At 48.4% G+C, this 13673-nt stretch overlaps 1 protein-coding gene across 1 annotated transcript in view; it reads left to right on the forward strand.

Annotated features, from left to right (window-relative positions):
- The window catches only part of RBBP7 (RB binding protein 7, chromatin remodeling factor), a 36879-nt gene that overhangs the window by 20738 nt on the left and 2468 nt on the right, over positions 1-13673 (forward strand). Inside the window, exons 4-7 of the mRNA XM_044284961.1 lie at positions 2723-2896; positions 12219-12334; positions 12922-13082; positions 13318-13444. Coding sequence (XP_044140896.1) covers positions 2723-2896; positions 12219-12334; positions 12922-13082; positions 13318-13444 — 578 coding nt within the window. The remainder of the gene's footprint in view (positions 1-2722; positions 2897-12218; positions 12335-12921; positions 13083-13317; positions 13445-13673) is intronic.

The raw sequence follows: 13673 nt of genomic DNA on the forward strand, positions 1-13673 counted from the left end.
CCCATAAGTGCCTAGTTTGCATCGAAAATGTAAAAAAATAATAAAATCATTTTAGGACATATGCAATATGTTTTCATAAAGTTAATTCCAAAGTTTAGGTACCCTTTTAACCACCTCCCGACCGCCTAACGCACCGATGTGTCCGGGAGGTGGTTGATTTACTCCTCCTGGACGCATCGGCGCGTCATCTCGCGATAGCCAAGATTTCCTGTGACCGCGCGCTCACAGGAACGGAAGGTAGGCGAGTGGATCTCCAGCCTGCCAGCGGCGATCGCTCGCTGGCAGGCTGGAGATGTGATTTATTTTATTTTTTTAACCCCTAACAGGTATATTAGGCGCTGTTTTGATAACAGCGTCTAATATACCTGCTACCTGGTCCTCTGGTGGTCGCACCAAACACTACACTACACCCCCCCCCCCCCCGTCACTTATTAACCCTTTATGAACCACTGATCACCCCATATAGACTCCCTAATCACCCCCCTGTCATTGATCACCCCCCTGTAAGGCTCCATTCAGACGTCCGTATGATTTTTATGGATCCACTGATACATGGATCGGATCCGCAAAACGCATACAGACGTCTGAATGGAGCCTTACAGGGGGGTGATCAATGACAGGGAGGTGATCACCCATATAGATTGCCTGATCACCCCCCTGTAAGGCTCCATTCAGACGTCCGTATGATTTTTATGGATCCACTGATACATGGATTGGATCCGCAAAACGCATACAGACGTCTGAATGGAGCCTTACAGGGGGGTGATCAATGACATGGGGGTGATCACGCATATAGACTTCCTGATCACCCCCCTGTAAGGCTCCATTCAGACGTCTGTATGCGTTTTGCGGATCCAATCCATGTATCAGTGGATCCGTAAAAAATCATACGGACGTCTGAATGGAGCCTTACAGGGAGCCTTTTTTCTGGCCCAAGTTAGCGGAAATTGTGTTTTTTTTTTTTTTTTTTTTCCCTTGCAAAGTCTCATTCCACTAACTTGTGTCAAAAAATAAAATCTCACATGAACTCACCATACCCCTCACGGAATCCAATGGCGTAACATTTTTTAGACATTTATATTCCAGACTTCTTCTCACGCTTTAGGGCCCCTAAAATGCCAGGGCAGTATAAATACCCCACATGTGACCCCATTTCGGAAAGAAGACACCCCAAGGTATTCCGTGAGGGGCATATTGAGTCCATGAAAGATTTACATTTTTGTCCCAAGTTAGCGGAAAGGGAGACTTTGTGAGAAAAAATAAAATAAAAATCAATTTCCGCTAACTTGTGCCCAAAAAAAAATAAAAAAATCTATGAACTCGCCATGCCCCTCATTGAATACTTTGGGGTGTCTTCTTTCCAAAATGGGGTCACATGTGGGGCATTTATACTGCCCTGGCTTTTTAGGGGCCCTAAAGCGTGAGAAGTCTGGGATCCAAATGTCTAAAAATGCCCTCCTAAAAGGAATTTGGGCCCCTTTGCACAACTAGGCTGCAATAAAGTGTCACACATCTGGTATCGCCGTACTCAGGAGAAGTTGGGCAATGTGTTTTGGGGTGTCATTTTACATATACCCATGCTGGGTGAGAGAAATATTTTGGTCAAATGCCAACTTTGTATAAAAAAAATGGGAAAAGTTGTCTTTTGCCAAGATATTTCTCACCCAACATGGTTATATGTAAAATGACACCCCAAAACACATTCCCCAACTTCTCCTGAGTACGGCGATGCCAGATGTGTGACACTTTTTTGCAGCCTAGGTGGGCAAAGGGGCACATATTCCAAAGTGCATCTTTCGGATTTCGCAGGCCAATTTTTACACATTTTGATTGCAAAGTACTTCTCACACATTTGGGCCCCTAGAATGCCAGGGCAGTATAACTACCCCACAAGTGACCCCATTTTGGAAAGACACCCCAAGGTATTCCGTGAGGGGCATGGCAAGTTCCTAGAATTTATTTTTTGTCGCAAGTTAGTGGAATATGAGACTTTGTAAGAAAAAAAATTTAAAAAAAAATCATCATTTTCCGCTAACTTGTGACAAAAAATAAAAAGTTCTATGAACTCACTATGCCCATCAGCGAATACCTTAGGGTGTCTACTTTCCGAAATGGGGTCATTTGTGGGGTTTTTCTACTGTTTGGGCATTGTAGAACCTCAGGAATCATGACAGGTGCTCAGAAAGTCAGAGCTGCTTCAAAAAGCGGAAATTCACATTTTTGTACCATAGTTTGTAAACGCTATAACTTTTACCCAAACCATTTTTTTTTTTTGCCCAAACATTTTTTTTTTAAATCAAAGACATGTAGAACAATAAATTTAGCGAAAAATTTATATATGGATGTCGTTTTTTTGCAAAATTTTACAGCTGAAAGTGAAAAATGTCATTTTTTTTGCAAAAAAATCGTTACATTTCGATTAATAACAAAAAAGTAAAAATGTCAGCAGCAATGAAATACCACCAAATGAAAGCTCTATTAGTGAGAAGAAAAGGAGGTAAAATTCATTTGGGTGGTGAGTTGCATGACCGAGCGATAAACGGTGAAAGGAGTGTAGTGCAGAAGTGTAAAAAGTGCTCTGGTCATGAAGGGGGTTTCAGCTAGCGGGGTTGAAGTGGTTAAGGACCAGTCTAGTATTTGACTAGAGTGCATTTTTTTTTTCCTGTTTTCAGTTCTGATCTTAATTTAAAATAAGTGTTTCTATTTCCTAATTATGTTTCAGAATTTGGTGGATTTGGTTCTGTAAGTGGCAAAATTGAAACAGAAATTAAAATTAACCATGAAGGTGAAGTGAATCGGGCCCGGTATATGCCTCAGAATCCGTGCATTATTGCTACCAAAACTCCATCATCTGACGTGTTGGTGTTTGATTATACGAAGCACCCATCTAAGCCTGGTAAGTTTAATTATGAATGTGAACAACCCTCATCATGGTATGACAGCCATGTGACTGCTGGTGGTGACTTCGCACTGGCAGATTTGTCACCTTCAGACACAGGATTTTTTTCAACTGGAACGCTAAAAACCTGTTTCTCGCCCATTTTCCTTGGGGGACACAGACCTTGGGTATAGCTCAGCTCCCTAGGAGGCGTGACACTAAGTAAAACTGTTAAGCCCCTCCTCCATCAGCTATACCCTCAGCCTGGAGATAGAGGCTACCAGTTTTTAGCTTAGTGTCCAAGGAGGCAAGACACTCCCTGCTACTGCAGGGCTGTTTTCTCCTTGTTATTTTTACTTTTTCTTCTAATTTTGTTATTTTATTTTTTCCTAGGGATACCAGAGACTCATTAGACCTCTCTGCTCTCCCGGGGTTGAGCTGCGCCAGTGCCAACTTATCTGCACTGCTGCCTCCCCCACAGAAGCAATAGGAGGATCTGGGCAGCAATGGCTCCCCTACATCCCGCCAGCTAGGGGGTCGCCCGCACGCCAAGCCCCTCTTCCAGCTTCCTGCCACTGCGGTGCCAGTGGCTGAAGGGGCGACCCTGCTGGAAAGGACTGAGGGTGAAGACGTCGGACGGTGAGATGGCTATTCCAGCCCATACCCCGTCCCTATCTGCAGCATCTACCCCTCTGGGTAAGGGGGGCACCCGTGGTCGCTCATTCTGAGCGCTCATCTGCAGGACAATGCAGCACAGCAGCATCCTCAGCACCCCCACGCCGTTCCCCCCCCACGCTGCTATCTTTCTCCCCCCCTCCCCCTCATTCGGGGCTGACTCCATTTTTCTCTTCTCTCTCTCCCCCTTCCCGCCGAGAACGGGGGGCGGGGCTTAGCGGTCCCGGCAGGGGGCGGGGCTTACGGCGCGTCATTTTGGGGGCGGAGCTACGTTCTCCTTCACAGGAGACATTTCAAGCGCTGGAGGGGGCGGAGCTTGTTCCCCGCGCTTTCTGCTGAGGTTTCCCGCGCTTCCTCACTCCTGACAGGAAGCTGGGACACGGTGGGGGACTCTAACCTCCTGTGTACATCGCTCGGCTTCTGTGGGCGCTCTCTCTGCTGCTCTCTGCTGCTCACTGCTGTTCACTGCTTCTCTGCTGCTGCTGATCTGGGCCATCTCCTGACGTTCTTCTGAGGCACTGGTAGGACAGTTAACCCTCTCCTAACCCTCCTGGTCATAGCTGCTATAACCCTTTGTGGTCTCTATATTAGAGTACAACCACACTTCAGCATGTCAGATCCCACAGGTGCCCCCAAACCCTGGTACCATGCCTGTACCGCCTGTAAGGAACTTTTTCCGCGTGGGCAATCTGAGCCGCATTGCCTTGCATGTCAGGCCCCGGTGCAGGGCCCGCTTCCCGCTGCGCCCCCCGGTGCCTCTGAACCCCCTGACTGGGCTAGGTCTCTGTCTCAGGCGGTGGAAAGCCTTACACACGTAGTGGGCCGTCTCGTGGATAGACCGCCTCTCCCGCAGGCTGCCACAATCCCTGTCGCACCCGCTGGGACTACCGTTTCTGCCGCCCCCACTGGTTCCCTGCCTCCCAGCGAATCTTCCAGGGCCCGGCATACTCAGAAACGTTCAAGGGTTGAGCGCACATCTTCTCCAGATGCTTCGCTCTCTCCGCCATGCGTGCGAGCTCAGTCAAGTCTATCCTCTCAAGGGATACGCTTTCTGAGGGAGAACTGGCGGATTCGGACGTGGACATGGACTCAGAGCTTCCGTCCAAATTGGCGTCCGCGGTGGGGCATCTTGTCACTAGCATCCGTGATACCTTTCAGCTACACGATGACCCCCCCAGCTCTGAACAGGCCGGCGTGTCCTTTCTCCGCCCCAAACAGGCCTCCAAGGTTTTTCCCATACACGCTGATTTTTCTTCTGTGGTATCCAAGGCTTGGACTCGGCCTAACGTCCGCTTTATTACACCCAAAAAGCTGGACATTTGTTATCCCTTTCCAGCGGATTCTGTGACCACGTGGACATCCCCGCCTAAGGTTGATCCTCCCGTGGCTCGCCTGTCCAAAAGCACTACTATTCCTGTACAGGACGGATCTTCCCTCCAGTCTGTTGAGGACCGTCGTACGGAATCCCTCTCCAAGGCCATATTTACTGCCTCTGGTTCGGCCCTTAGACCGGTCTTTGCCTCCGCCTGGGTTGGCAAAGCGGTCTCTGAATGGGGTTTGCAACTGGAACGGGAGTTAGGGTCGGACGTCCCTGTTCAGGACCTCCGTTCCTTAGCCCAACTAATTGTTCAGGCCGGAAAATTCGTCTGTGAGGCCTCCCTTGATGCGGGTGCCCTCATTGCCCGTTCCTCTGCCCTGGCAGTTTCTGTCAGGAGGGAACTCTGGCTGAAGGTTTGGGCGGCGGACGCCGCTTCCAAACGCTCTTTGGCCGGCCTACCATTCACGGGTTCCCGCCTGTTCGGAACCCGTCTGGACGAACTTATATCAGAGGCCACGGGTGGGAAGAGTACTCACCTCCCCCAGTCCAGGCCAATGGGCGCCCCCCGTGGTCGCGCTGGTTCGTCCCGTTTTCGGTCCTTTCGCAAGCCCACCGGGTCTAGACCCGCGGCCAGTTCTTCTTCCTCTGGCCCAGCCCAGGATAGACGCAAGAAGCCGTTTTTTCGGACGCAACCTACCTGGCGCAAGTCCCAGCCTGCACGGGCTCCCACAGGCCAGCAGCCCTCTGCCTGAAGGTGCGCCCCCACCCACCCGGGTGGGGGGCCGCCTTCTCCTATTCAGGAACGTATGGCGGGCCCACATCTCAGACGCATGGGCGCTCGAGATTGTATCTTGCGGATACAAAATCGAATTTGCGTCCATTCCGCCAGGACCGTTTCTTCCGATCCCGTCCTCCGCGAGATCCCGTACGAGTGGCCGCCTTCTTCGCGGCCATTCACTCTCTAATGGACAAGGGTGTCGTCGCCCCCGTGCCTCCGACGGAAAGGTTCAGGGGGTTCTACTCGAACCTCTTTGTGGTTCCCAAGAAGGAAGGCTCAGTGCGTCCGATCTTGGACCTAAAACGCCTGAACCGTTTTCTCCGACTGCAGAGATTCCGGATGGAGTCTCTCAGGTCCGCAGTGGCCTCCCTGGAAAGAGGGGATTTCATGGCCTCAATCGACATTCAGGATGCATACCTCCACGTTCCGGTTGCTCCATGTCATCACCGCTTCCTGCGCTTCGCGGTGGGGGACGATCACTTCCAATTCGTCGCCCTTCCCTTTGGTCTGGCGACGGCTCCTCGAGTGTTCACCAAGGTCCTGGCCCCTGTCTTGGCCCTTCTACGTTCAAGAAGTGTTTTTCTTCTCCCATACTTGGACGACATCCTGGTCAAGGCACCCTCCTTCTCTCAGACATCCCGCAGTGTGGAACTCACTCTGGAGACCCTGACGCGGTTCGGTTGGATTATCAACCACCCCAAATCTTCCCTTACCCCCTCCAGACGGCTGATCTTCCTGGGGATGCTCCTGGATACAGAGTTGGCGGAGGTCCGCCTTCCGTCGGACAAGCGTCTGGCCCTTCGCGGGTCGGTTCGCAGTCTCCTCCGTCATCACCGCCCTTCCCTCAGATCCAGCATGCGGTTGTTAGGAAAGATGGTTGCCTGTTTCGAAGCGGTGCCGTTCGCACAATTCCGATCCCGCACCTTTCAGAGGGCAATTCTGTCGGCCTGGGACAAATCACCGAGGAGTCTGGACAGGACCTTTCTTCTGCCTCCCCTGGCTCGGGCTTCCCTCGGCTGGTGGTTGCATATCCCTCTAAGGGGGAAGTCCTTCCTTCCACTGAACTGGCTGGTGATTACCACAGATGCCAGCTTACGGGGGTGGGGGGGGGGTTTTCCCTCCCCGGTCCGTCCAGGGCGTTTGGTCTCTATCGGAGTCCAGACTTCCAATCAATATTCTGGAACTGAGGGCGATTCTTCTGTCCCTCAGACACTGGACCCATCTGCTGAGGGGCCACCCTGTTCGGATCCAATCGGACAATGCCACGGCTGTGGCATACATAAACCATCAGGGAGGCACTCGCAGCGCTGCAGCGATGCAAGAGGTGACCCTCATTCTCCTCTGGGCGGAGACGCACGTGCCGGCCTTATCTGCGATTTACATCCCGGGGGTGGACAACTGGGCGGCGGATTTCCTCAGCCGGTCCACCATCGACCCGGGAGAATGGTCCCTGCACCCAGAGGTGTTCGAAGCCCTTTGTCTTCGCTGGGGTCGCCCCGACGTGGACCTCATGGCCTCCAAATTCAACCACAAGGTCCCCCTATACCTGGTCCAGGGCACGGGACCCGAAGGCATACGGCGCCGACGCGCTCGTCCTTCCGTGGCGCGAATTCTCCCTTCTGTACGTCTTTCCTCCTTTTCCCCTCCTGCCACGGGTTCTTCGGAGGATCGCGGCAGAGGGCGTCCCCGCGATTCTAATCGCCCCGGATTGGCCCCGCCGGTCTTGGTACGCCGACCTAATGTTGCTGTTGGCAGACGCACCGTGGCCACTGCCCTCCAGGGAAGACCTTCTCTCTCAGGGACCGATCTTCCACGAGCATTTAGGCTCGCTACGTTTGACGGCGTGGCTATTGAGACCGCCGTCTTAACGCGACGGGGTTTCTCCGCGGACGTAGTCCGCACCATGATCCGGGCTCGTAAGCCCGTATCCTCTAGGATCTACTATCGGGTTTGGAGGTCCTATCTGGGGTTCTGTGAGTCCCGGAGCATCCCACCTCTCCGGTTTTCTCTTCCCACAATCCTGTCCTTCCTCCAGTCGGGTCTGGACCTGGGGCTGTGCCTCAGTTCTCTGAAGGGTCAGATTTCGGCGCTGTCTATTCTTCTCCAGCGTCCCCTGGCCCCTCTAGGGCCAATTAAGACCTTCTTACAAGGGGTGGCTCACTCTGTTCCGCCGTACCGCCCTCCAGTTCCTTCCTGGGACCTGAATGTGGTGCTCTCGGCGCTCCAATCAGCCCCCTTCGAGCCTTTACGGGAGGTCTCCCTTCGCCTTCTGTCCTGCAAGGTCATCTTTCTTGTGGCCGTCACGTCTCTCCGACGGGTGTCGGAGTTAGCGGCTCTTTCTTGCTCCGAACCTTTCCTGATCTTCCACCAGGATAAGGTTGTGCTTCGGCCTGTCCCGACTTTCCTGCCAAAGGTGGTCTCCGCCTTTCACATCAATGAGGACATCGTCCTTCCGTCGCTCTGTCCCTCTCCTTCCCACCCCAGAGAACGGGAACTGCACCGTCTGGATGTGGTCAGGGCGTTGAGGATTTACTTGGAGGTCACCGGGTCCTTTCGGCGCACGGACTCCCTGTTTGTGGTTCCGGAGGGTTCGCGCAGAGGGTTGGCGGTCTCCAAGGTGGCTATTGCCCGTTTCATTAAACTGGCGGTGTCTGAGGCTTATCGAGCCAAGGGCAGACCTCCGCCTTTCGGCGTCACTGCTCATTCCACCAGAGCAGTCGGAGCTTCCTGGGCGCAGAGGCATCGGGCCTCGGCTGAACAGTTGTGCAAAGCAGCCACTTGGTCCTCTCTGCACACTTTCACAAAGTTCTATAGGGTGCATACGCATGCATCAGCGGATGCTGCTTTGGGCCGCCTGGTTTTGCAGGCAGCGGTTTCCTGATGCTCTGGTGGTGGTCCGCCTTGGGTTTGTGGTCCCTCCCTTCTTGGACTGCTCTTGAACGTCCCAAGGTCTGTGTCCCCCAAGGAAAATGGGCGAGAAAAGGAGATTTTTGTATAACTTACCAGTTAAATCTCTTTCTCGCTCTTCCTTGGGGGACACAGCACCCACCCTTCTGTGTTTGGTTACAGGGTTATGGTCTGGCGCCCCGTTGGGTTGCTGGCTGGTTGTTTCCGTTATTGGTTGTTATCCTTTCACTACTTGGACACGCAACTGGTAGCCTCTATCTCCAGGCTGAGGGTATAGCTGATGGAGGAGGGGCTTAACAGTTTTACTTAGTGTCACGCCTCCTAGGGAGCTGAGCTATACCCAAGGTCTGTGTCCCCCAAGGAAGAGCGAGAAAGAGATTTAACTGGTAAGTTATACAAAAATCTCCTTTTTAAAATGATCTCTGTACGTCTTGGGTGCTAGTTCCTGCACTGAAACATTCATTCATTTTCATTAAAGGTGCTGTCGGTGTAATAGTTTAGTTTCTATGTTGGACAAATGAGGGGGAATTGCCATTTACTATACACTTTATTTTTATTTATTTATTTTTACATTGGCCTTTCCAAGTGGTCAGGGCCGTTGGCATTTTCTGCGCCCAGTCATAGATTAAGCCTTAGGATACCAGCGCTGTACATGTACGGTGCAGATATGGGGGACAGAAATCCCAGTGCCTGACCAATCAGAGGCAGGGGTCCGGCTGTCACTGATGGCTGGACCCCTGCTGTATGCGCCAGCATTGGTGAAATCACCGATGCCGGCACATTAACCCTTGCACGGCTGCGGTCAGTGCTGACCACGGCACGTGCGATATCCTCACGTGAGCCACTGCCCATGGGGTTCCCCGCACTGCTGTGACGGGGACCCCATGGCAGAGAAGGCAGCCAGATTCCTTCCTTACGCATCGTGGCTGTCTTCTGGGAGAGCCTGTGAGATCCAGCTCCCTGGATCTCACAGGAAGGTGTAAGTGTATTGCAGTGGTAATACACTTACAGCCAATGCATGACAATACAGAAGTATTGTTCATGCATTGTGAAGGGGATCAGACCCCCAAAAGTTGAAGTTGCAGAGGGGCAAAAAAAAGTGAAAAAAGTTAAATAGTTTCCCCCAAAAAAATTCAAGTAAAACAAAGTGTCCTTTTTCCAAATATAAAGTAAAAATAAAATTGGGAAAAATAGGGGAAAAAAAGAAACCTAGACATATTGGGTATTGCCGGGTCTGTATCGACCGGCTCTATAAAAAATATTACATGACCTAACCCCTCAAGGTAAACACCTTTAAAAAAAATAAAAGCTGCTAAAAAGGTCACCTTACATCACTAAAAGTGCAACACCAAGTGATCAAAAAGGCGTAAGTCACCTCATCCTGTGAAAAATGAGCTCCTACCTAAGACCATCGCCCAAAAGATAAACATTATGGCTCTCAAACCATGGAGACACTAAAACATTTTTATTTATTTTTTTGTTTAAAAAATGCTTGTTTAAATGTGAAAAAATGAGATATTAAGTATCACCGCATCCGTAACAGCCTGCTCTATAAAAATTCCACATGACCTAACCCCTCAAGTGAACCCCGTAAAAAAAAAAAAAAAAAAAAAAATGGTGTCTGTCATTTTTGTTACCTTGCATCACAAAAAGTTTAATGGCAAGTGATCAAAAAGTCATATGCACCCCAAAATAGTGCTAATCAGTCATCTTGTACTGAAATTGTCATATTTGGTATTGTCATGTCTGTAACAACCTGCTCTATAAAATTAGCACATAATTTAAACTGTCAGATGAACACTGTAAATAACAAAAAAATAAACTGTGCCAAAACAGCTATTTTTGTTACCTTGCCTCACAACCAAGAGCAACCAAAAATCACATGTACCCTAAAATCCCGTAGGTTCAAAAATGAGGTTATTTTTTTGTGGCGTTTCTACTCTAGTGGTGCATCAGGGGGTCTTCAAATGGGACATGGTGTCACAAAACTAGTCCAGCAAAATCTGCCTTCGAAAAACCATATGGCGTTCCTTTTCTTCTGCGCAATGCCGTATACCCGTACAGCAGTTTACGACCACATATGGGGTGTTTCTGTAAACTACGGATCAGGGCAAACATTTTTTTTAGTTTTGTTTGGCTGTTAACCCTTAAATCAGTTTTGAATACCTTGAGGGGTGTAGTTTCTAAAAATGGGGTCAATTTTTGGGTGGTTTCTATTATGCAAGTCTTACAAAGTGACTTCAGACCTGAACTGGTCTTAAAAAGTGGGTTTTGGAAATCTTGCTTAAGATTTGCTTCTAAGCCTTTTAACGTCCCCAAAAAATAAAATGGCATAAAAAAATAAAATAGTCCAAACATGAAGTAGACCTATGGGGAATGTAAAGTAGTAACTATTTTGGGAGTTATTGCTATCTATTATAAAAGTAGAGAAATGGAAAGGTGCAAGTTTTTTCCAAATTAAAAATGAAATTTTTTGACTCCACTTTACCACTGTCATGAAGTACAATCTCAGAATTGCTTGGATAAGTGTTTTAACGTTGTTACCACTTAAAGTGACACATGTCAGATTTGCAAAAATCAGCCTGCGATTTAAGGTGAAAAGTGGCTTGGTAGTGAAGGGGTTAAATGCTTCCTCTGGCGGTGCAGGACTGGTGTTGCACATGCTGGTCTTGATATATCCGCCATAATTTGTTTTTTTACACATACCTGGTATCCCCACATGCTTTCTCTGACCTAACATCAGTGGCAGTCTGGGCACATGAATACACATGGAATGGGAGTCACAGCGCTTTTGAAAAGTGAATGGTGTGTGTTTTATATATGCAGTGCACTATAAGATGCATTTTCCAACCATGCTGTAGCACTGCACCAGCAGACGGCAGGACCCAGCAGCCAAATGGCACCCCTGTGTTTGGCCATGCCACCCTGGCACTGGGCCCCACCAACCCAACCCAGCACTGCACCATGTAAAGAGTCGTCAAAGCTCACCTTATCATATGCGCTCAGGAACTCCTACTGATAGCTGGTAGGAATTTGTGAACTCTTATGTAGTCTCGTGCTAATTAAAATCAACTTGGTCGAATAGGAGGAGTACTAATACCAGAGTACAAAAAAGGAAAGGAGCTATGAAATGGCCAAAAACAAGAATGAACCTGGTTCACACCTCCTCATGCTATGCTTTGATCTAAAAACTGCTTCTCAGCATAATTAACATGGTGAAGATGCAGTCTGCAGGCAGTATATTAGAGCAGAAGGAGCTGGGCAGCTACATACTTTATGGAATTTTATTAGTCATAGTGCCAGGCTTTGTCAGTAAAACAGGAGATGGTGTGGCAGTAAATGGGATGATTCACTTTAGATCTCATGCAGACAACCGTATTCGTTTTGCAGTGCACAAATAGCAGATCCTCAATATGGATGCAGTTGGTTGTGTCTGCATTTTTTTGCAGTCCCATTGACTTGACTTCCATTTTGTAGATGACCATAGGACAGGGGTGGCCAACATATGGCACGGATGTTGGCACCCATCCTGTATCTGTCTTAGGAAATTGATTTGTAAGCATTTCTGTCATAGAATACAAAGCCGCTTCAGATTGAGACCTTGTGAAGTTGCTTTGTATACAAAAGCTACAAAATGACTAAATGATTGTCTTGTCTGTTAGACCCCAGTGGAGAGTGTAATCCGGATCTTAGATTGAGAGGTCATCAGAAAGAGGGCTATGGCCTGTCCTGGAATTCTAATTTGAGTGGACACTTGCTAAGTGCGTCTGATGATCATGTGAGTAAGGCAGAATTCATGTGTAGTTTTAAAGACTTGATTTTGGGTATGTTCACACTAGCGTTTTTCTTTTCTGGCACAGAGTTCCGTCGAAATGGCTCAATGCCAGAAAATAAATGATCAGGTATATCCCCATGCATTCTGAATGGAGAGTAATCCATTCAGGATGCATAAGGATGTCTTCAGTTCAGTCATTTTGACTGATCAGGCGAAATAGAAAACGGCAGCATGCTACGGTTTTATATCTGGCGGAAAAAAACGGAAGACTTGCCTGAATGCCGGCATTTTTCTCCCATAGGACTGTATTAGTGCCGGGATTCGGCATTCAAAATGCCGGATATGCGCAGACCAAAAAAAGTGAAAAAAATAAATGCTGGATTCGTTTTTCCGGATGACACCAGAAAGACTGATCCGGCATTTCAGTGCATTTTTCTGACTGATCAGGATCCTGATCAGTCTTACAAATGCCATCAGTTGCTTGCCATATCACTCTGCCGCAAGTGTGAAAGTAGCCTTAATGTACATTTCCAATAACTTTGTAAGAGGTGACTTGTTTTAAAATATAAAACTTTTTTTTCCCTTTACAGACTGTTTGCTTGTGGGACATAAGTGCTGGACCCAAAGAAGGGAAAGTAATTGATGCTAAAGCAATCTTTACAGGCCACTCAGCAGTGGTGGAGGATGTAGCATGGCATCTATTGCACGAGTCTTTGTTTGGCTCAGTTGCTGATGATCAAAAGCTTATGATGTAATTGGAATTTTTTTTCTCCTTTTATTTTTTATTTTCTTGGTTTACTTTTATACTATACTCATGGAATTACATTACCCAAATCTGTGGAAACTGGTGAAATTGTTGGGTCTGCACTGGTGTTTTTTTTTTTTTTTAGCTCCAGGCAATCAATATTATACTGCAAGTTTCTGAAGTAATTCAACCGTTGGATGTTTATTGCCCAAAATACTTATTAATGCTTTTTCTCCACCAGATGGGACACACGATCAAATACAACATCTAAACCAAGTCATTCAGTGGACGCACACACTGCTGAAGTCAACTGCTTGTCCTTCAATCCATATAGTGAATTTATCCTAGCTACTGGATCTGCTGATAAGGTTTGCATTACGGTTGTCTGTTTAATATGTTTTTCAAGAATTAAAATCATTCTGTTTAGAAGAATCACCTTCCTGCTTGGCTGTAGACCTGTTAGAGACCTCATAGGTCTTGGTGCATTTTGCATGAAATATGGACACTATGACTGTGTATTAAAACGTGGCCCCTACTACAGATTTTCTTTTTCCCTTTATGATATTCATACATCTGTATTAAAGATAGTCCATGTCG

The sequence above is a fragment of the Bufo gargarizans genome, chromosome 3 (assembly GCF_014858855.1).
Source record: "Bufo gargarizans isolate SCDJY-AF-19 chromosome 3, ASM1485885v1, whole genome shotgun sequence".
NCBI lineage: Eukaryota > Metazoa > Chordata > Amphibia > Anura > Bufonidae > Bufo > Bufo gargarizans.